Source organism: Passer montanus, unplaced genomic scaffold, assembly GCF_014805655.1.
Source record: "Passer montanus isolate IOZ18808 unplaced genomic scaffold, ASM1480565v1 scaffold39, whole genome shotgun sequence".
In the NCBI taxonomy this organism is placed as follows: Eukaryota; Metazoa; Chordata; class Aves; order Passeriformes; family Passeridae; genus Passer; species Passer montanus.
In genome coordinates this window covers 1,314,510-1,337,506 of record NW_024368707.1, presented here as the reverse complement: position 1 = coordinate 1,337,506, position 22,997 = coordinate 1,314,510, and the positions used below count along the sequence as shown (strand labels likewise).

General features: G+C 40.4%; 1 protein-coding gene across 1 annotated transcript in view; it reads left to right on the top strand.

The window, feature by feature from the left end:
- The first annotated feature begins 12,757 nt into the window (after positions 1 to 12,757).
- Positions 12,758 to 22,997, top strand: part of DPT (dermatopontin) — a 28,282-nt gene continuing 18,042 nt past the window's right edge. Inside the window, exons 1-2 of the mRNA XM_039717921.1 lie at positions 12,758 to 13,093; positions 22,575 to 22,700. Coding sequence (XP_039573855.1) covers positions 12,795 to 13,093; positions 22,575 to 22,700 — 425 coding nt within the window. The 5' untranslated portion in view covers positions 12,758 to 12,794. The remainder of the gene's footprint in view (positions 13,094 to 22,574; positions 22,701 to 22,997) is intronic.

Here is a 22,997-nt window from a genome sequence, read left to right as displayed (position 1 = left end):
TAATAACTTTATTTGAGAGCCTCATATCCAGACTGCAAGGAAAAGACAGTAAAGGATAGAGTAAGCTGGTAAGAAATGTAAATACCGCAATGAAATTGCTTTTTCTGATTGGGTTTCATCTTAGTGAAAAGATAAGTGATCCCATCATCCTGGCCTCATGTTTATAGGAATCTGGATCTCTGTGTTGTGTATGAAAGCAGCCAGCAGTGCTCTGGTGTGTAGGGCAGAGACTGTATCAGGGAATTTGTTGAGCAGTAACAAATAGCATAGCAAATTATTGGCTCTGCAGTGGATGACAGCAAAGGAATTTTGGCAACATCCTCTCCAGGATTTTGCTGTTCCTCAGGGAATCTTCTGACTAAGTGAAGGGCACTTATGAGTTACATAATTTCATTATTTCTGTAGCTTGGGCACTCTTTTGCCTGCAGTGCTGCAGGAATCTTAGCATGCAGCTTTGGATTTTGCCAGTCAGCTCACTAAAGTACTGCAGCAAAGCAATGAAGCCAATGCAGCACAAATGATGATTGTACTACAGTCTGGGAGAAATTATTTTCATATTCAACTCACGGCAAAGTTTGTTATGTCATAAATTCTCTGTAGCAGGGAGAGAGGGAGAAGTGAGAGAAGACTGCTGTCTCTGCTTTTCCTGCGCTCTCTGTTCTCAGCACTGTGCGTCATACTCTCCTTCATCACTCTCCATCACTTCTGCACAGATTCTGGCATCTGGGTCCACAGTGTTATGAGTTAGCAAAGGCCTTTTCCACCATAATCCAGAGACCACAAAAGCCAGAGAGAGAGTTTCTTGCTGTCAAGACACATGTTTTTGCTGTGAGTAAACTTGACAGAATAAATAGAGAGCCCCATAGTGCCAATATTAAAAACAATTTTCAGAGTGCAACAGCACTTTAAATTGGGAAAAAATGATACAGGGCTTTTGGAAGAAATAAAAGCAAATGTAAATGCTAAATTCAGTTAATGTCAGGAAATTGTATATTAAGAGAGATTGGTTCATAGCAATTATTAATAGGCACTGGCTAAGAAACAACTTTTTGTTTTCTGCTGAATAGTTGGTAGGTTTTTCCCCCATTTTCTCCCACAATAGCACAAAACTGTGAGCTCACCTGTGAAAAGACAGAGAGCAAGAAGCAAGCAATAATCATTAATAGCTGGAGAGCGTGGGTATTTGCTTGGGGTCACAAGACGTCAATTGTCAAATCCATAATAACACAGTAACTTAAGAACTGAGTTTACAGCATTAGGTCAGAAATACCAAAAATGAGCAGAACGCCAAACAGGAATATGAAGAGACAAAGTAATTTGTTTAAGGATTCAGACCAGTAGAGTGGCAGAGATATCTTGAGCTATGACTAAACCCAGTGTGTCAAGACTTATTATCCCAGGATTCCAGGATTTACTAAACCAGCAACTCCTGCTGAACTGTTGATATTCTGAAGATTAGGTTTAAATATACAATAATGTTGTTGGAAGGATGATATAAAAAGGGTTTTGGGCAATTCAGACTAATTCAACCTTGCACTTTACTGGGTGCAAGGTTGCCATCTGGAGAGCTGCAGCACTGCTGGGCTAGGGACTCTGATAGTTTCAAAGGCAATTAGTCTAACCCATTGCTGACATAAAAGAACACTAGTGTACTCCTTTTAATTGCTGGGTTTTGAATTCATCAAAAAAATTATTACGTGAGAGCTGGGAAATGTATCTAATGTGCTGAGAGACAGTCTGACTTTCATTGCATGTGTGGCATGCATCTGCATCCATATTGCTAAGCATTCTAAGGGCACAGAAACAGGACATGCCTCCTAAAGTGAAAAATATACTATTTTCAATATCATTCTTTGAAGAGTAGAGTGATAAAGAGAGCTACAGAGCAAGGAGTGCTCAAGTAGCAGAGTAACAGCAGCTCTGATTCTGTTACCACGTTCCTCTGGTCACAAAGATATTACATTACACTTGTATAACTCATGCTTTCTGTCTGCAGGTGGAAAAATGACAAGGTGTACATTCTCCATCCCTGGAGATATTCAAGAGTAGATAAAGCTGTGAGCAATCTGGTCAGATCTTCAGCCAACCCTCATTTGAACAAGAAGCTGATTCGGAAACTTCCAGAGGTGTCTTCCAACCTGAACTATGCTGTACCTGTTGCAACTTAAGGATGGTGTGATGTTGCCTCCCATGCTTAGCAGAATAGCAACTTCTGGCCTTGATTTCCTGTCCAGAGTCAAGTACCTGATCTCTGCTGAACAAAACTCTTCCATTTATCATGCTTCACCCAGAAGAGTCTTTGGGTATGGCTACAGAAGCACCTCAATCCCATAGTGCAAGACTTATCCATAAACATTTCCAGTTAGCTTAAATTGTGAGCTCCTAAACCAGTGAGTGCTGACACTTCGCATTGCACTGTGTAGACATAAAATGTAGCCGGGCATTTAAGTGATGAGCAGAAATTCCTCCTAATTTGTCATATTCCCTTGATGGCAGTCATGAAGTGCAACACAGACTATTCCCTAGTGCCCGTCATGCCTCACGTTATGAATATTCCAAACATACATCTTTGCTTACAGAGATTTTTTTAGAGTTCTTCTAATTCTTTTTTGTTCTTTCCATATCTATCTTTCCATTTACTGGCAAGTATTTTCTCTTCATTTACGCACATAAACCACATAACACCAAAGTTATGCACCCTCAAGGCTACTCCTCCATGCAACCTTTTCTCATGATGAGCAGCGGTTGTAAATGTAGTTTAGTACATTTGAGAAGAGACACAGAGAACATGTGGCCCTAATAAAGTTGTTGGAGTTCTCAATGCAAAAAAAAAAAAAAAGCTAGAATGTAGCACAAAGAAAAGAATACATTATTCTGTGGATGTAGTTGGCAAACCATGGGAATTTGATGTGATTAGAAAAGCTTAAGGCAGTAACAGCTTTTATCTGCTTCTCAGTGAGCACAGCTACTGCTGGTATCTAGTGTGGTGTCAGGCACACCAACAAAATATGAGAGTGCTCACATAAACATGCCCTGCCATGTGGGTTGGCATAAGGCTCAGTAAACTGTGTGGTGTAAAGACAAATGTTTGAAGGTTGAGAGCAGGCTCAGAAACTTCATGGCTTAAGCATATATAGACTATATAGCAAAATCATGTTTCAGGGGCTCTCAGTTACACTTCTTGTGGTGATGAGCAGAAGCTGTTCTGGCCCAGCCTCCCAGAGAGGTTAAATTAATAGTAGACAGTTTGTAGCAATACTGATCTTTGTAACTGCTTGCAAGAGCAAGGCGATGGAGAAAAGTACACCATGGATGAGAACTGATCATTCAGGGAGTGCAGAACTACTGCAAAAAAAATAGATATCACCTTGTCCTTAAGGACTAGGGGTCCAGCTTTTGTGAACATCAGAGTAAAAAAAAGCTGTGCCTTGACAGAATGGTGCAGAATGGGTTAAGCAAATACATTTTTGATTATAGGCCAACTCTATCAGAATGGTATCTGAGACCAGGCCATGTCAAACCTGCCTGTCACACTCACTGAAACAGTTCATCACCCAGTTGAACTGCAGGACCATCAGGACCTTCATTACCTGACTGTGTTCTATTTGTTTGAACAGATAGAATGACCACAAAGACTGGGAATCAGATATTGTCACACTCTCCATATCTCAATTTTTTGTCTGCAACCCCAGATATTTCCCAGGGAAAGGCAATCTTCCAGTGACCTGTCAGTGCTGTCACTTCTGTACAGCTGCAGAGTAGGAGTTGCACCTCATTAGCTGAAGAAAGTAACAACAAGGATGACCTCCAGCCACCCCCTGCTTAAAAGACAATGAAGCAAGATCTGTAAATGCCATGTAAAAAGGCGCCTGACAACAGCATCTGCCAATCATACTTGGAGAAAGTTTATAAGCAAAGGTGAGGAACTGTAGCATGAGAAGGAAGATCTGACCTAGCTTTCGTCCACCTGGCTGAGACACCGCCAGCAACAAAGACAGAGAGTCTTAGACAGCAGAACAAACCAATGGTCACACGAACGGGCAGGGACCCTGGTGGCTCTCCACTCTGCAGTGCTGACACAGGGGTATAAGTCCCAGAAGGATGGGAAGAACAGAGACAGAACAGCAGGGTCTTTTCTGAGGCTGAGCAGTCAGTCCTCAATTGGCACAACCACAGAAAGCTGAATTTATCATCCACCCACGGACTGGGACTGCTGGCTTGAGCACCCTCATCAGTAGCTTCCATTCTCATAGGCAGCAAAGAGGGGTGGCTTGTAGGGAGGAAGAAGAATGAAGCAGCATGAGAGCTGGGAGGACACAAGGACAACAAACTGAAATAAACAGGGCAGGAGATCTTTCTCCTTTTTTAATGCCTTTATTAAAAATCAGCTCGAGTGGGGAGAAATGACGGGTCATGCAGATGCCATCACTGCTCCCAGGAGTGTCATGGAGGAGGAGGATGAGAGCAGCTGTGTCCACTGGTATGCAGGCAGAGCTGGGTGTTCCATCCTCACAAGAGCACCAGGAGATGCCAGTTTTTCAGTTTGACATTCGAGGTCCTCTTTCTAGCTGACATCCTTAAGTTAGGGTGAAAGGTAAGAAGGATCTTAGCAGACACTGGATTCAGTTCCTCACCTCTAGCTTAGATCTCTTAGATCACGTAGATCTCTTAATTCCATGGCGGCTTGTTGTTTTAGGGGTTTTTCTTGCTAGATTTGGTGAGGTGCTTCCTCTTATGCATACCAGCTTCAATGTTACCTCCCCCTCACAGTCCCAGGTATCATTTTCCAGGAAGCAGCAGGGGGATACCCAACGAAGAGGGATTTCTAACCATCAACAACAGGTAATTAAAGAAAAACTATTAACAACAGGTGATTACAACATGAAGTTATTAACAACAACTAGTTAAAACTCCAACTTAGCAGCAATTGGTTTAACTTGTTAACTCTGCAACTTAAAAAAAATGGACAACATTTCTACTCATAACACAAAGTAGAGGGAGTCAAGGAGCTGGATACCACTGCAGGACCATGCTATAATCTCAGTGCAAGTGCCAAGGAGCTACTTCTGGAGCAGGACAATCTGTTCCATAATGACAGGGTTCCCAGAGAGCTTCTGGGACTTTTTCACTTCCACTGTCAAATCTCTGGGACTGGCTAATTACAATAATATGAGGTGACAGTCACATGAAGAGTGATGGATGGCTGAGCAGGGCTGAAAATCCAGAGGGTCAGATCACAATGAATTATAGTGGCAGCGTGCAGAAGCCCCTTCCCCAGATTTTCTCTTCCTCTCTCCCCACTTCTTCCCCCCACAATCTGCAGTATCTCAAAAGAAAAACATTAAAGAGAAATAATTCTCATTACTAGAATGCAAAATGGATGGTCGGTACTGGGAGCTGGGTTTCAGGGTCACTCCAGCTATCCAAATTCACAAAGCACATGGCCAAAAAGGACCAAGTAGGCTTCTCATTTAATTTCCCACATAACATGGGCTGCCAGACAGCATCTGACTTCAGTGACTGTTACAGCAAAATCATTATGTACTCTTAAGATTTTATTTTGACACAAAGAAGCCTACACAAAAAAAAAAAAGCACAAAACTGGAATAAAACACCATGAACTCTGAGTGTTCCTACTCAGCATTCACTTTGCATAGGCCTGAAAGGTCATGCATAGATAGGGTCCTTTGCATGTAAAACTGAGATATTTCTAAGTCACATTGTCAGCTCTTTTTCCCCTTATCTGCCTCAGAAAAAAAATGGCTTTGGTTCAACCCATTCCCATGACCAGCAAGTGAATGGTTCCTGCCATTCTCACACAAAAGATCAGTTCAGTCCTGACTTCAAACTTACTCCATGGGTCTGTGCAGAGTTATTATGAGTGATTAGTTCCGATTTTCCCCTCCAGCATTTCACAGTGATGCTATGAGCTGTTGGTCACAGACTATGCTGAAGAAAGCCATATGAGAACTTTCTAATGATACCAAAATTCTCTGAAAGTGAAACTCACTCTCCATCCACAACAGATAGTTTGCATGACAAGCATCACAGCTGATCTCTTAACTTGGCTCAGTCGGACACCTACAGTCACACCCCTGGAAAATGTCATCCATATTAAGCCCCAGGTCAGTAGTTCATGGATTTAAAAAATGCTACATCTGTCTGCTGTGGCCATTTCTAAAAGGTATCCCATTAATTAAACTGAAACAAAAGTAACCAGTCCTTACATGGAAACAAGCTTTGTGTTGGACTTTCAAAATTAAACAAATGGGGCTGAGGCCTGTGTTGTATCTCTTCTCAGATTATGAAGAGAACCTCAATAATACTTTGCTTTTTGTAACTTCTATTTTTAACTGTAACATTTTTCCTACCTGTTTTATTTCAGTAGACTTTCTCAATGCTTCAAGAATCAGCTGAAGCTACACATTTTGAGGCCAAACTTAAAACAAGTTGAAAGACAGAAATAGTAATTTATCATATACAAAATTCCTTATGTATTAAGTTTAGTAGCAATTGCACTCAAATGTTTAATGAGACCACTGGAGAAAAAGTCTCTTTCTGGAGGAGTCACAAAGTTTTAGAACATTTCTCTCTGTGATGATCTGGTGATGACTGCTCTTGCAAGAAAGGTCTCCTGCTGTATCAGGTGGGAAACAACAAAAGCACAGAGATAGAAAGGTGTGAATTTAGCTCAAAGACTAAATATAACTTTTATATTATTATTTAATATAAATTTTTATATTAAAGCCCACACACAGATGTGTGTGTGCAAGATGGATGAGTGATGAAAAGGGGATTACTCAGCTCAACTTATAAAAAGGTCATGGCAAAATGCTGCCTACAAATCTGTGAGGAGGTTCAGCACTGACTCAGCCTGAAGCATCTGGCTCTTTCCTGAATCAATGCCCCCTGAACTTCCTGTATCCTCAAGGCTTTTTTGATTTCTTTTGGCAGCTTCACCTTCAGACACTGTATCCTGAGCATCTAGGCTTAATACAGGACTGAAGCTAAAGATTTGGTATGGATCTCAAGCTTATCTGCTAAAAGAGAAAGTGGTACAAGCAACTACAGCAATAAGAACAGATTTTGTTAGCAGAAAGTACTCAGAAAAACCACCTCACTTTTAGCAGTAACATGTGATTGAAAAGGTACCATGCCCTGTCCTGACATGTGAAACTGTAATGGCAAACACTTCTCAACTTGGCTTTTCCTTATTGTAAGGATCCTGGAAGGGTCACTGTAATCACGACTTCAGGTATTGAGCATTTTAACATAAATGGTAAGAGTTACTACAACAGAGCAGCTTTTATAGTACATGGACCAGGCTGGGGAGGAGCAGTCATACTTCTGCTCTGACAAAAGCCTGAATTTGATTAGAATTAAACCATAGAGGAAGTTGCTCAGTTTTAGTGGGTCGGAAGAACAACAATGAAAAAAGCACCAATTTCTGTTAATAAACTGTGCATGACTTCTTACAATATGTATGTAATAGTCAGGTTACCAGGTTTCTCATGCCTGTATTTGATGAATGGCTGTATCAGAACTGGTTAAATGACCCTTAGTAAATCTATTTGACATTACATCTGTGGAGAGATCTGTGGAAGTCTGTAATGATGGCAATTGGTTCTTGGGTTATTTAACAGCAAAATATTCTGGTAGTCATTCTAAGATGTTTGTACAGACTCTACTGTTGATGAAGATGCCTCCTCTTGCAAACTCAACTCTTTTCTATAGTATCCAACTTTTCCCTACTCAAAGGGAATATGGGGAAGGTTTGTCACAAAGGTTTGTGACTGTTGCTTTTGAGCAGTTTTGGGCAGTCATTTGATCCAGCAATGGTGATTAATCTACGATGCAGTTGTTTGCTGATTATCTGAAAATTAAGTTTTCAAAATAACAGATCTCAGACTCACAGAAGGAAAATAGTCATCATGGCATCTAGGTGGTTTCCCAAACTGAGAAAACTTGTTTCAGTTGTTTCTTTACTAATGTTTCAGTGCAGCTTTCTTACCCTTTTCTCAGAGACTTTGTGATGTTAGCTTTGCTTTTCCTGTTTGCTTCTATTATTTAATCCATAATTTAATAATACATATGCTGGAAGGAAGCTATTACAAAAGCAATTCAAAGGCTTATGTTAACTTGGAAAAACAGCACAACAGCAAGAACTTTTTTCCCTCCACAGCAATATTCCAGGTGGTATCATATCAGAATTTTCTACAACTACTTCCAAGGAGAAAACTGCTCTGCAATATCTTCCAGTATCACAGTATCTTGAGTAGTAGCTTCCCTTTCACACAAAAGGAGCTACACAAAGTAGAAGCAAACCAACATCTCTGTAGGGAAGGAGCAGGAAGAAAAGGTTGGGAAAATGTATACTTTCCCAGGACTGGAGTAGGATTTTAAATTCCAGTCTAGATGCTGAATTTTAAAATCTCTTTCTAGTCCTGAAGTACTGGTGAACATTGAGCAGATCACTGGACCCACTGTGGAAAGAGTTTTAGCCTTTCCTGCTTTTCATAAAGGTGGTTCAAAAGGCCTATCAAAATACTTTGAGAACATCAAGTGAATAGAGCTACACAAAACATCATTAATAGCAGGAAAACTTGACAAATTAACTCCAGCCTTCACCACAAACATTATTCTGAAAGAAGATAGTATCTCTGAGCTAAAAAGTTGACTAGGATGTATCTTTACCCCTTATGAAGCAGTTTTTCCAGCAGCTTTGTCATCCACAATACCAAGGTCTCTGTAAATATAATATAAAATATATAAATAAATATAAAAATAGAATGAAAACGCCTCACATCCTCAAACTTTTATGATAACTGACAATGTAAGAAACTTTTTTTTATGTATATATATATATATAAATTCCCTGCATTTCAAAGTCTGAGGATTTGGGATGCCTTTATTATGTTTCTGAACATATACATATATATATATATATATATTTCTTTATTTATTTATTTATTTATTTATTTATTTATAACCCATGCTGCACAGATGAAAAGAAATCTGCAATTGAATTCAATTTACAGCTCCCAGATCATGCAGCCTCCCTGACTCATCCAAGCCACTCTGTTGTATCAGAACTGCCAGCATCACACTGAGACAGTGTGAAATAAAATATGGTAAATATGTTCACAGTGTGTGACATCAGGGATGATATGAGCAGTCATGAAAAACACTTCTCATGGTGAAATGCCATGATGCAGTTCATTAGCTTGGAAGCAGACATATATTGCTGCTGCTAGTGGTACTGCCTCTGCCATACCTGTTTTTTGTATGGAGGATTTCAGGGCTCAGTATTACACACTCAGCTTCCTTCACCAGCCCAAAATGCAAAGCTTTACTTCTGGCCATAGTCCTGAGTAATATGACATGGAATCTCTCCTATGCATCTAAATGGTGGATTGCTGTGAGATAAAACCCTCACATGCTCGTTCTGCCCTCAAAGTGGGGTAAAACCTGGCTACCCATGAGCCAGTCCTTTGCAGACACGGGAACTTAAACAGCACAAATACTGCAATAAAACCACATGACACTACTTTCATGCAACTCAGTTTTGTAGAAACAGATCTAGTTGTACTGTCACTGACCAAGCATGAACCCTCACTTTTCTCTTTGCAGCTCTAGCATCTTTGTTTTTGCCAAATAATAAATTAAGCTTTACCATTCTTTCTCCTATTTTAGTATAGAGCTTGGGCTGGCTACTGTTATTTATTCAAATAATACTTCTGCATCTGTGATTTTAGTTCAAAGCACTGAAATCTTTCTGCATTTCATGCCTGTGTCACAGCATGGCAAGAGAACACTACAGCATTTCTCCTAATGCTCCAAAGCACTAATAACACCTGCATCACTAAGTAATGGTGCATCTAGTACCTTAAGCAGGACAGAAACACAGAATAATTCAAGTTGGAAAGAAGATTCCTCTTTAGTCAAAACTGTGTTAAAAACTGAGTTAACCCCAAAGTTAGGCCAGGGGGGCAGGGTATCAAGAATAATCACTTATATCTGTCACCACTGGGCAGGACAGAAATTAATTTTTTTATGTGGTTTAAATGTAACGTTCCTTAGAGCTGATGGAACAATTACTACACAATATAGATTACACAGCAAGGAACTAATAATGAAAGATTGATCTTAGCACCTCATATTTACTACTTCATTGACACTTTCTGCTTTTCCAGACTGGATATGCAAGGCTGATATTTTTCAAGTCAAATTAAAAGGTAGGTAATTTCAGAGAGACACTGATTTTTAAATACCAGGTTCTTCTTGCAGTGCAAACTGGAGCAGAAGACAACCAAAGACACCAAGCTGCAGGTTAGTTTGCAGCTCAAAAGCACTGGCTCTTGAACTGTTGCGCTTGATTCAGTGGCCAGAACAGAATCAGACTGGCCAGGACATGTCTAAACTGCCACAACTGCTACAGGGAGTTGTTGTTCCACATCTGCTGTGTTCACTGTCTTCCCTGCATAGCAGCCAAACCACTTCTTGATCACAGTGCAGCATGGAAGTGCCCCTCTACCACTAACTGGGATCAGGCAGGGTAGACTGTATGTTAGAAGTGAAAACGGACACCTCAAAGCTTCACACATATGTCAAAGGTAGGCAAAGACTGCCTAGTCTCCATAGAACCTTCCTTCCACCTTCTCCTTCCCTCTTGCCTGTAATTTTGCGGATTGTGTAAGAACTTTGTTACAAGCAATGGTTCTTATAAAGGGTTATGTGAGGTGAGGATCATATGTACATGAGAATGTGGTTCTTCATGCTAAAACTTCTTCCAGAATGCCTCTTAGGCATCGACAGCAGTGTGCAGCATTCCCTGATGTGACTGTATGTTTAAGGAAGTAAGAGAGGAAAAAATACACTATTGAGTTATCTGAAAAACTCGTGTGAGATTGTGCAGCTCATGCACTCTGGTGCTTATCAGACAACTATGAGGGTTTTTAATCTTAAATTTCCTTTCTCTTAAGAGAATTGTGTACCTGTCTCCCCCACTGGTACCTAAGATCTAGAGGAGGGCAGCTGAAGGAAAAGGGTCTTCTCTGCCATCTCCATAGTCCCCTCCCCAGGCATCTGGGGCTGCTGCAGCTGGAGATGAGGCACTGAGTCACACCAGCAGCTCTCACCATGTCTGGTGCATGAGGATCTGCACTGGCTATGAGCACAGACAACTGAGATGTTGCTGCACCGCTCAGGAAAAGAGCCAACCACCACCCACAGTTTTGGTGAACAAGGCTCTGCTACAAGAAAAGCTATTAGCTAAAGGCACAAAAGCATCTGGCTGATGAAGCTGGAGGCAGTTATAAGTCCTGAGGTTTCTTAGTAAATGCACCTGTCTCCTGGGATGCTTATGGTCCTGCAAAAAAATGACCAGACAGGATGGATTTGGAGATCCCTAGAGAGGAACAAGTCCAGTTACTATCACAGGTCTTTCTGTCAGTACCAGCAACAGAATAAATGCTCATAAACTTTCTTTTCTTTTCTTTTCTTTTCTTTTCTTTTCTTTTCTTTTCTTTTCTTTTCTTTTCTTTTCTTTTCTTTTCCTTTTTTTCTGTGCATGGTCCAAATGTGGAAGAGAGGTCGTAAAAAGATTTGAGAAGAACCTTGCAGCAAGAAACAGTCTTTGGATTTCATTAAAAGAGACGGAATCTGAATCTGGAACTGTTCCAAGGGTTACACATTTTATTAGTAACACAGCAGAGGCAACGTAGGCATATGTAGATTAATATTAGATTGACTTTGGACTGTTTTACCTATTAAAACATGCTCAAGTCCCAGAGTTTTCAATAGGTCAAGTACACCGTTAAGTAAAGAACACCATTCCAGACTTTCCTGAAAAGAGTGAGTTCCTGATAAAGAAATTGCCTAAGGGTGTTGCATACAAACACTTTCCAAGTGGCAAGTCACGTTTTGAATTTGCAACACAGCAGTTCCTCAGCAGCAGCCTTGTATTCCTAGCCCAGGATAAAATCAAGGTAGCTTCAAGGCCCTCACTCAAAGATTTCAGTAGGGTCTGGTCACGCATGAAGCTTTTCTCATTGTAACTTGCTTATGTGCTTTATCCTCAAATTAAAATATCTGCTGAGTCCACAGTTTCACAGAGCTCACAGACAGTCATAGCAAAATCACTTCTGCTTGGAGGAAGCCAATGCCTTACTTCTCAGGGTGGGCTGTTTCCACGTCAAGACAGAGTCTCAGTAATTTGGGCTCCACCTTCCCTCCAACCAAACCAGCTTAAAATTTCTAAAGGTGTTTTTTCAACAGGAGCAGTGAATTCCCTCACCTTGCCAATTCTCTTCTTTCTAGGCATTGGCAGAATCATGACATACACATTTAGGAAAAAGAATGACTACACACACACAGAGGATCACATTTGATTGCATGTAACTAATGTTGGAAAATGGCAACTTCAAATAGAGCTTTAATTTCAAATAAAGTAGTTTTCAAACTTAATCGCTGTCTGGAAGATGAAAGTGGGATGTCTGTGACAGTTGTACTATGACATGTAGCTTGCTGTGCACAGTAGCTCTGCAGTGAAGGATCACAGATAGTTTGCAGTGGTGAGAAGACTGTGCTTTTAGGGACGGCAGTCTTACTGTACTTGCAGAATTCCACCTTAAAAGTAATTGGACATCTCTCTAGCTCAGAGAAGGTTTGCTAAGCAATGACACACTGCACTTGGATCTGAAAACATAACATCTGGAAGCCAAATGTTAGAGGCAATATAAAAGGGCCAGCCCAACAAACCAGAGGGGCACTTGTAAGCCAGGAACAACTTCAGGATGGACATTTTCCTTCTCTGTGTGTTCCTGCCTCTGGTGACTGTAGCATGGGGCCAGTACAGTGACTATTACTATGGTCCCTATAATTATGGAGATAATGATGAATGGGTCAATGTGTACCGGCAAGGTTTCAACTTTCAGTGCCCACATGGGCAGGTGATCGTGGCCATCAGAAGTGTCTTCAGCAAGAAGGAAGGCTCTGACAGACTGTGGAACTATGCCTGCATGCCAGCATCCCAGAGCCTCGGTGAGCCGACAGAGTGCTGGTGGGAAGAGATCAACAGGGCGGGAACTGAATGGTAGGATAACCCCCACCCACCCCTGTAGGGCACAGCCCTGGTAAACCCTGTGGAATGTGGCTCCTAATATTGTGGTCAGAGAAATGCAAATGCATATGAATGCCATGATAACCAGCAGGTTTCACTGCCTTAAGACTCTTTATTCACCATGCATTGGAGCTGATCAGCATCACATTTGTCTTCTCTGTAGCAATTTCTTGCTGGAAGGGTCACTCACAACTTCAGCTCTGAAGTGGTTTGGTGTTGCTATTGTTTTGATGATGAGGAAAATGAGTCAAGCACCTACAGTGACGAGAGCATAAAGTCCCTTTTGAAAAGTCACATTGAATCAGTGACTAAACTGGGAAACAAATTGCAAAACTCCTCACTCCATCCTCACGCTCTTATCGCTAGAAAAAATAATCTCTGTATTGCACTGGCTCTTTGCTTTGTGTTTTTGTTGCTAAGCTTTTTGGCTTAAGCATAAACAAATGCTGTTTTCTAGTTGTGCTGTTATTACAGGAGCCAAAAATCCACACTAACAAGAGATGATGGTGGCATATATATTTGCATGGTGATAGCAGAAGATCATGTGCATTCCCTAATACCATCAGTTTGCTTAACTAAATGTTGCATTTTCCAACAACCTTGGAGGCAAAAGTGATCATATTATGTGGAGACAATAATTTCTGGAAATATTTATAGCATTTCATATTTGGGCAGAATACCCAGTTTTTGATTATTTTTTGGGTTTTTTAATGAAATGGGAAAAAGAGTTTTGGACAACTCTGGGATTGAAATATTCTTTGGACAGAACAAAATACATGCAGGAATGAGTATTTTCAAATACTTGAAATAGTTTTGTCGCAGAAATTGCAATGTGATTTTTTGAATTTTGTTATATGGGAATAGGTTAGCAATGAAATGTGAAATTTCTGCTTTTTAAATGATTTAAAATTCTGTTCTGAATTATTCATACTCTTTCATTTACCATGTGATATATGCCTATGGCTGATGCAATTGCTTAGGGAAAAAATCATTGACCCCATGTTTAATTTTGGAATAAGAATTGAAAAAAAGGGGGAGCGCTGCAAAACAGGCAGAAAGAACACATTGTGATAATCCTGGATGACTTCTTAATTTTTTATACACTGATGCAATTTCTACATATTGCATAATAATTTTGAATTATACATTTCTTTTTGTTCAAAATAAACTAATTTTTCTGCTTTCTAAAAATCCCTGGCAGTAATTGTCAAGTTCACTTCTCACAAACAGGATAGTGTGTAAGTCTATACAGAACATTTTCTTCTGCTATATAACCATTCATCACTGTGCTCTGTATACTTAGCATGACTACATCCACAGTGTATTATCTGAATCTTGTTTCCTTCACCTCTTAAAAAAATCTTTTCACTTTGTCCTCTTTGTTGCCTACTTTTTTCCTATAGCAAACCCTTTATTTTCTCCAAATGCATTTATTTTTCAACAATTGTTATCTCAGTTTCTCTCCCTTTACTAGTTTTTGGAGTTATTTTAGTAATTCTTCACTAGCTTATCTTTCCAGTCCAACATCCTTACATCTCTCTGCCTACTCTGCATAGATCAACCTTCCTTCCTTCCTTCCTTCCTTCCTTCCTTCCTTCCTTCCTTCCTTCCTTCCTTCCTTCCTTCCTTCCCAAAGGTGAACTTGTGCTCCTAGTTACTTGGGCCATTCCCATGAATCCTAGCTGGCTGTGCCTGGTTAGATTTTGCAGTCTTCAGTTTTCTACCCCCAGGGCTGAGCTAGTTGTATCTACAGTGCTTCATGGAGAGAGGCTTGCAGCAGGCAAGCACATCCCTGGTTATGCCAACACTGCTGCCCAAGAGCCCAGTGACTGGAGTGAAAGTGTAGGCCAGTGTAGCCTCTAATTAATGTGATGGCACAGATATATCCTGGGGAACCTTTGAGAAACTGCCTTCTCTCTTGGCATTCTTACTTCTCAGAGGTGTCCCTTTTCTCTCTCTCTTCCCCATCCACCTTGGTGCTAAAAGCCATCCCCAGTTCTAAAAAGATTCACTCAATAATCAAGTGGGACCAAAAATGTGAGTCACCATCTGTACCAATGGCTCTTGTTTGGCCAGCTCTCTTCCCTGCTGATCTCCTAACAAACTAATCTGTTGGTGAGCAATATGTCATTCGCATGTCAGCTGACACAGCACTCTGCTGGACTTGCTAGTACATTTTCCCATCCTTGTAGGATATTCCTTCTTCAGCTCTGTCTCACAGAGTATTTTGTCTCACCTTGCACATCACATCCCATGATACTCAATTGCTTGTACCACCAGTAAGTACAAGTCTGCCAAGTTTTTGCTAAATTTTGCAGAATCAATTAGTTCTGAAAAGACTTGAAATCATTGAGTCCAACCTGTGACCGAACACTACCAGGTCAACTGAGTGTCACATCTGGTCTGTCCTTACACACTTCCAGGGATGGTAAGCTCCACCACCTGTCCAGGCTGTTGGCTGCCAGCTCTTCCAGGAGGATGCTGTGGGACCCATTGTCAAAGATTGCTATTCTGCTGCAATTGAGGCTTTTTATTCTTTTCCCTACCTTCACTGAGCAATGAGAACAAGCTTGCTGAATATTTTGTAAAATCCTTTTTACTTAATAATAGGTAGCAGCTATGCCTTTCCCTCACCCACACACCTTCATCCATGCTTTTGCTTTCAGGCTGAACATGTCTCCATTCTTCTAGTTCTCTTCTGGAGATTTTATATTCCAACAGTCCTAAGCAAGCACTGATCATACCTACAGCTCTTCTCTGAATTCCCTCTGGTTTCTCAGCCAGAAACACAAAAAAAACCCCCCACCTTTGACATATTATGTTTATGGCATGTCAAATTTCAAATGGTGATTTTCAAATGACCATTCCTGACTGCTGCACAGCTGCACAATAGAACCAAACTCAAGAGAGGTTTCTTTAGAAAAGACAATAACCAAAGAAAAGCTTAGGAGAGAAAATGAAGAAGAATTATAAAAGAGACAAGAAAGAGTCTCCAACTCATTGTTTTCTTTGGCCTTCAGTATTTGGGACAAAATGACAGAAATGGATGGGCAGACCATAGGGATAGGAGAGTTGGGAGCAAGAGAGAACCACTGGCAGAGCTTCCTGGTAAGTTTGCTTCCTTCACTAACACTAGGGATTATGTAGACTTAGAGAATCAAACCATAAAATTTAGAATCTTTCAGATATGAAAAATCTATCCAACAGAAAGAGGACAATGACATGGATCCACATTAGGCATCTAATGCCTAATAATAGTTTATGACCTTTGCCTCCTTCCAGTGTCAATGGAGAGAATAGGTACTATAAAAACTGCTCTCTGGTGCACCCCATCTCTTTCACAAGCAGACTCATGAAGACCAATCCCTTCTGACCACTACCTAGAATTACCTAGTGGCATTTCAGAATATATGTAACTATGGTGCTTCACTGCAAAAATGCATCCCTGAAGTTAATCATATATGTTCATGCACTTCTGAAGAGATTATGTGCCTTTGTGCTTTGCTGAAAGGACATAAGAAGTTTGTGAACCTGTTAGAAGACTCAAAGGGGAAATTGTGGCAATAGATTGGATCAGATGATCAGGTATGCCTTCCCAGCCTCATTAATCTGTGAATATTTTTAAAGTTAAGTATGTGTACAAAGACTGTGTTGAATCTGTTTCAACACCTTACTCCTTCAGAGTAAGGTTAACTATCTGCTAACCAAGATGATATTTAAAATAGAGGGAGCAACTGGGAGCAAGAACCAGTTCCTAGATAATTTGGAAATACTCATGTCTGGAGTAGGAAAAAGTCTCCATAGCATGACCTGGTTCTGCAGTCATTCTACTACAGAAGTCCTCGAGTCCTTTTACTCCCTCTAACTTTTATGCTGCAGTTTCTCAAAGAATCCTATCTTTTCAGGAAGCACAAATTTTATGTTCTTATCTCCTTTTGTACTGCAGAAATGTTGACCTTGTTTAAATATTTCATCACCTAAGGTCTGAATGATTCAGGATGAGACTTTTCTTCACTGCTTTGTTGAATACTACAGAGTTGTCTCTACAGACCAGTCTCTGAACAACGGTTTTAAGAAAAGCTATTTTTCTTGCCAAAAATGATCATATCAAAAGACAGGGTTCACACAAACAAAGGAACAAATTCTTGCAAGTGAAGACAAGCAATTCTTCCCTCCAGTAAAATAAGTTTGGTTTACACCACATGATACAGACGAAACTATGCCATACCCTCATTATAATCCCTGTTAGCTGTAAAGCAAAAAAGGAGAAGCATTTCCAGACAAAAGTAATTTACTCCATGTTTATTGCCTCTTTTTCTTGTCTAGACATCTGAGAAAGTGTTTAGATGGGACTTGGAAAAAACAGATGTATAGATTCTCCCTCCCCACTCCCATTCTCTCCCTCTTTTGCCCACAAACTAGGTGCAAAGGCAGACTGCTGAGCAAAGGATCCTCCTGTTCAGGCTCTGGCAGCACACCTTGGTATATCAGTAGGAACTATTTTTGTTTCCAATCTCTGACCAATCCCAAATTTCAGATCTGAGGCTGTATTACCCAAGCCCAACAATCCAGCTGCTCTTTGAAATTTTTTCCGTTTGTACTATGTACACAAACAAGTTAATTTTCTCCAGAGCCCTAAGTTTATGTTAAAGGATTAGTGCTACAAGTCCATTTAGCACAGCTGCAATGGACTGAGTCCAGAGGGAGCATCTGAGGAGAAGAGGAATGTTTCTGCAGAAAAGGAGGCCTCATCAGCTACTGTCAAGAAGAAATCACTAGGGTGAAAAGGGCCTTGCCCTCCCTTGGTCAGGGAGAAGAAAGTCATAAATGCCCCCTGAATGAAAGAAAATATTGTTGAAGATATTACAGACGTTGCCTTTGGCATGTGGCGTAACAACATATCTCAGCACCCTGCAACAGATAGGGAACACTCCTTGAAGAATTGGCTTTTGGAGATTGATGTGGCCTAATCAAACACATAAAAGTTGTTTTCCCTCTGTCTGGGGGCAAGACTCGCAAGTGTTCCGAGCCTGCCCTCAGCCTCTATGTCTGCCCATTCACCTGTAACAAGCTGACCATTGAATTAGCTCTAATCACACAATTAATCCAATTACACAGAGGGAAGGCACTCCGCAGAGATAACTCAGGAGAGCACTATAGCGCCTCTCCTCCACAGGGACATGGAATGACACTCTCATGTTACCCTGTTGTTGTTAGGAACAAATCACCCTCAATGCAGCATGACCCAGTGCCTACTGAGCTGTGTGTCAGCCTCTGCATGGCTCTAGACGGCTTCAGGGAGCATAATCCCAGTCAGTGCAGCAGAAATTCAGTGCATTCTCTAACAGCACTACTTCCTGCAGCTTAACTTGGGCTTCCCTGAGCAGATTTGCAATGAACAGGCTTCCTCTTTGGGTTCTCATCCTCAAGATAACATGGTGCTGATGTAGCTGAGGAACAGGGGGCCTCAGAGGGAGACTTCCCACACAGCACCAGCATTAGATGGGGCACAACATTCTGGGGCTTTGCTTAGCAAAGAGCAAAATTTGTGTGCAGGCATAAGTCCGAAGTGTCACCAAAGCTGATTCCATTGCTCAAAACAATTCTATTGTTGTAAGCAATGTTTGTATTCAGTCTGGCAGACATCTGTTGAGCCAATGAGGAACATGCTTGGCTGCTGAGGTTGTTACTGATGTTCACAAATAATGTGGCACAATTTAAGAGGATCTATAGGGTGAAACAAGTCATGCATGGATCCAAAAATCACATATGCATTTTGGGTGGGTTTGTTTCACATCAGCTCTTGTTTGGTCTCAGATGAAAGCTCCAGTGAAGAATAAAAGTAGTTCTGACCTGAACTAAATCTGTAACATGGATGCATGCTTTGATTACTTGCCATGACAGAGCTCAGCTGTACAACACTCATTAACCAGTTCAGAAGAGTATTTGGCAGAGGAGAGGTTTTTCACAGGAATCACAGCAGGCCAGGAAAGTCTCAGATACTATATCCCTGTTACTACACAGAACTCCTCCCAGAAAAAGGCTTTCTATGGAACACTGCAGTCAGTTCCCACACTTGTACCCAAGGCAAGGGCAACTTCCCATCCAATAGCTGCTGATCTTCACCACCAATCTTCTCACTCCCGCCCTACCAACCAGCTTGCCTTCCTCTTTTCCCAGTACCAGATCCAAAAGGCAACTCTTCACACTTGGCAACTTGAGCCAACTAGAAAAAGAAAACCTACCCACTGCCAAGTTTAATCCCACACAGTCCCAGTCAGTTTCTCACATTCTTCTGCATTCACCTTGTAAGAGGCATTTTCCTCTCTTCTTAGCAATATCAGGATTTCAGAAGTGAGGAGAACCCAGTCACATTAACTTTGAATACTGAACTACCCTTTGTAGTAAAAGTGCTGAAGAGTGGGTCTTGTGAAAAAATATTGTTTTGACTTGGCTATAAATCCAAGTTCCTGAATCACTAGTTTTTATTCACCCTACTTGCTTCAGGATTTGCTGTGACAAGAATAGTGAATTCAAAAGAGAAGAAAAAAATTCTGATATATTAAGTGTTGTTTTCAGATTAGTTCATAGAGCAACTGGCTGAAAAGGTGTGTGGGGAGGGTTGTTCATTTCCCTTGAAGAATTACTTTCTGCTTGTAGGAAAGTGGCCAGCTGGGAAAAGGAAAGGGAAAGAAATATTTCATATGACCTTACAAATAAGCACTTCAAGTTCTGAGAGCATCTCTTCATTTTTGAAGGAGTGTCTGGATTTTACTTAAAAACTAGAAAGATTAAGGCAAATAATCTTACATTATCTCAAAGCTAAAGAAAAGTACTTCAACATCACTATTACCTTTTTTTTTGCTAAACCAAATACTGAGCTTGAATTAATGATTACAGGTCCTTGTGTATGAGACAGAAGCAAATAATTGAACATGACCATTAATATGTATTTCAAATTTTACTTTTTTAAACTGCAATTTAATTATAAAACAGTATTTATGTCCAGGTACACTTTCCATCTAAGAAACTAATTTTTATATATTTTATATATTATATATTTATATATTATATATTTTAATCAAAGTTATAATGAGAAGATAGAATCAGAATAAAAAACAACCACACCTTCCTAAAATCCAGTACTCAAATATGAGTGCATGTAAACATATGAGTGTTATGCTAGCTAGGTTTGTTCCTTAATTCACTATGGAGAAGTTTCCATGAGCAACGTCTCTTTCAAAATGAATATTTCTATCACAACCAGACTATACTAGTAGAAAATAATGTGTCAGGAAAATAAAAACTGTTGTAGGACAAAGACAAAGAGGACAAGACTTCACAGACTGAATGTGAGCAGGTGGGAAGAGAAAAGAAGGAAGAACATCCCACAAAGACAAATGAGCAGGAATATCAGACGCTGATCTGGTCAGTGGGGATGGGAAGTTGCAGGGCAGTGTTGAGCTTCTGAGAGGAAATGCCAAGGAAATGGAGAAACAAAGTGCTCCCAACATTGGACCTATGCAAAAGAGCTAGAAAATCTCCCAGGGGCACGAGGACTTGAGCAGTACAAATGCAGATAAAAAGGGTGAGAGATGGAAGATGAGGCACAAGTTTATTGCTATTTTACACAGTTTAATGCTCATCTTGCAACAGGTAGAACCAATCCCTATACTGCTATGTATCAACCATTCTTCCATCAGGATAACACCAATCATCTGCAGCTATCCAATATATTTACTCAGTCTTAGCCATATGTTCCTATGGCCTATGAGCGAAAACCAGAACAACTTCCTATCACAGCCCTGCTGAAATCCACTGAGTGAAAGCCAGACTGCCATACTTGGTGTGATACCACAGCAACTCAGAGTCCCCATCACGACTGAACTCTGAAAGTCCTTGAAAAAGTCTCACAAAACACAAGTATTGTGGCCCCATCAGCGTGGGAGATATAGGGACGCAAACAAATGTAAATACTCGTCTGAACAACAGAACGCAGGGGAAGAGACAGAGAAGAGACCCTTGGGTTCAGAAATGGATGCTGAAAACTAGGCAGGGAAATTCATCACAGCACTGGTCAAAATTGATCCGTTTTCCAGCTTTTGCATACTTCAGCCTCACGCTGTCTTTGCAAGCGCTAACACCCCAGTGCATAAGTGAATGCCTTTCCAAACACCAAACTCTGCTAGATGATGTTTTCCTTTCTGGGAACTTCAGGCATTTAGGACAAATAATGAGGTCATTGAATGAAACTAATGGAGATTTTTGGTATCTGTTATACATACAGTTACTTCTGAAAGTGTCTTTCAGATAGATCATTGTAATTGATTTTATGAAATTGCAGAGAAAGTTTGCTACAGGTTTTCTTTGATAAAAGGAAAAGAAAGAAAAGTTATGGAAGAAACAGCATTCCTATAATTTTCAGGATAGGGAAACAGTGAGACCAGGAGGGTGCTTGAGAGAATGGGCACTTGATAGCTGAACCAATGACCTGTCTGTTTTCATGAGGTCCTTGTTTTTAGTCTCCAAGAAGCAAGCTATCCAAACTGATTACCACTTGAATTACTTTGGGTATGAGTGTTAAGGTGTTATAGGGTGTGCAGACAGAGGTATGCATGCTTTGACACTATGTCTATTCTACCTGGAGGCAGTGAGTCACACATAGACAGAATTATCGAGCACACAGAAAGCATGAAGCAGCAGATTTTTCTTTTGAAAATCCAGTAATAAACTTTCTGTGATTGTTAAAATTATGTAACATCTGAATCACAGTTTTTCTTATGTGACTGCTATCAAATAATAATTTCATCATAAGCCTAAATGTTTTGAATCAAAAATCCCTTCTCTTAGAGACATATAGTTGTGAAAGCAAGCAATTAAAAAAGGTAATGAACTTCTTTTGTAACAGCTTCTCAAGGTTTGGTGTTGTGGTTTGTGGCTTTTTTTTTTTTGCCTTTTTTTTGTTGTTGTTTTATTTTTGTTTGTTTTTTTGTTTTTTGGGGGGTTTTTTGTGGTAGAGAAGTAGTTGAAAAGGTTAGTTCAATAAAGCCCAAATCCTCAAATACCAACAGTCATAAACAAAAATATCAATGGACTATTTTATGGACTCTTTTGAAGTCAGTCTTATAATTTGTAAACAGTTGAGAATAATATCAACACCAGAACAATCTTATTTCCTGGTTAGCATACTAGAATGATTAAATACTTTAGCCTGATTAAATAGTTTTAAGTGCAATATAGATGTTAAGACATTGGTTAACTACTGCTGCTTTCTTATAGAAAATTATTACTCTATACACAGCAAGTGCAAACCATGCTTCTCAGCACAAAGTCAAACCCTCAACACACACTCTATATCAAAAATGTTAATGCTGTTTTGAGAAATGCTTGAAACTATCTAGAAGGAATCTAATACCATGTCTTTCTTGTGTGTTCTCTTTCCCCTCATTATTAGGTATCAAACCTGCTCAAACAATGGGCTGGTGGCTGGTTTCCAGAGTCAGTATTTTCCATCAGTGCTGGACCGTGAATGGCAATTTTACTGCTGCCGCTATAGCCAGAGGTGCCCATATTCCTGCTGGTGAGTTCAAGCAGACACCAAACCTGTGATCTTCTTTCTCCCAACAGTCCTTATAAATGCCTTTGGCTGCTTGACCTGTCAGACACCTTGTCTGAAAAAGAGTTAACTGTGCTTTATGGAGCTAAGCCTGTTATTTCCAGTCTGCCACAGGATTATTAAGGATCCAAGGCTAGGGCAAAGAATAAGGTTGCAGTTACACTGAACAGCACAACATAGTAGCTGGCCCTCAATTAACAGGTCTGAGGATCAGCATCAGCCTGGCTGTGCTGGAAACCATGACAGAAGTCTCCAAAGTGG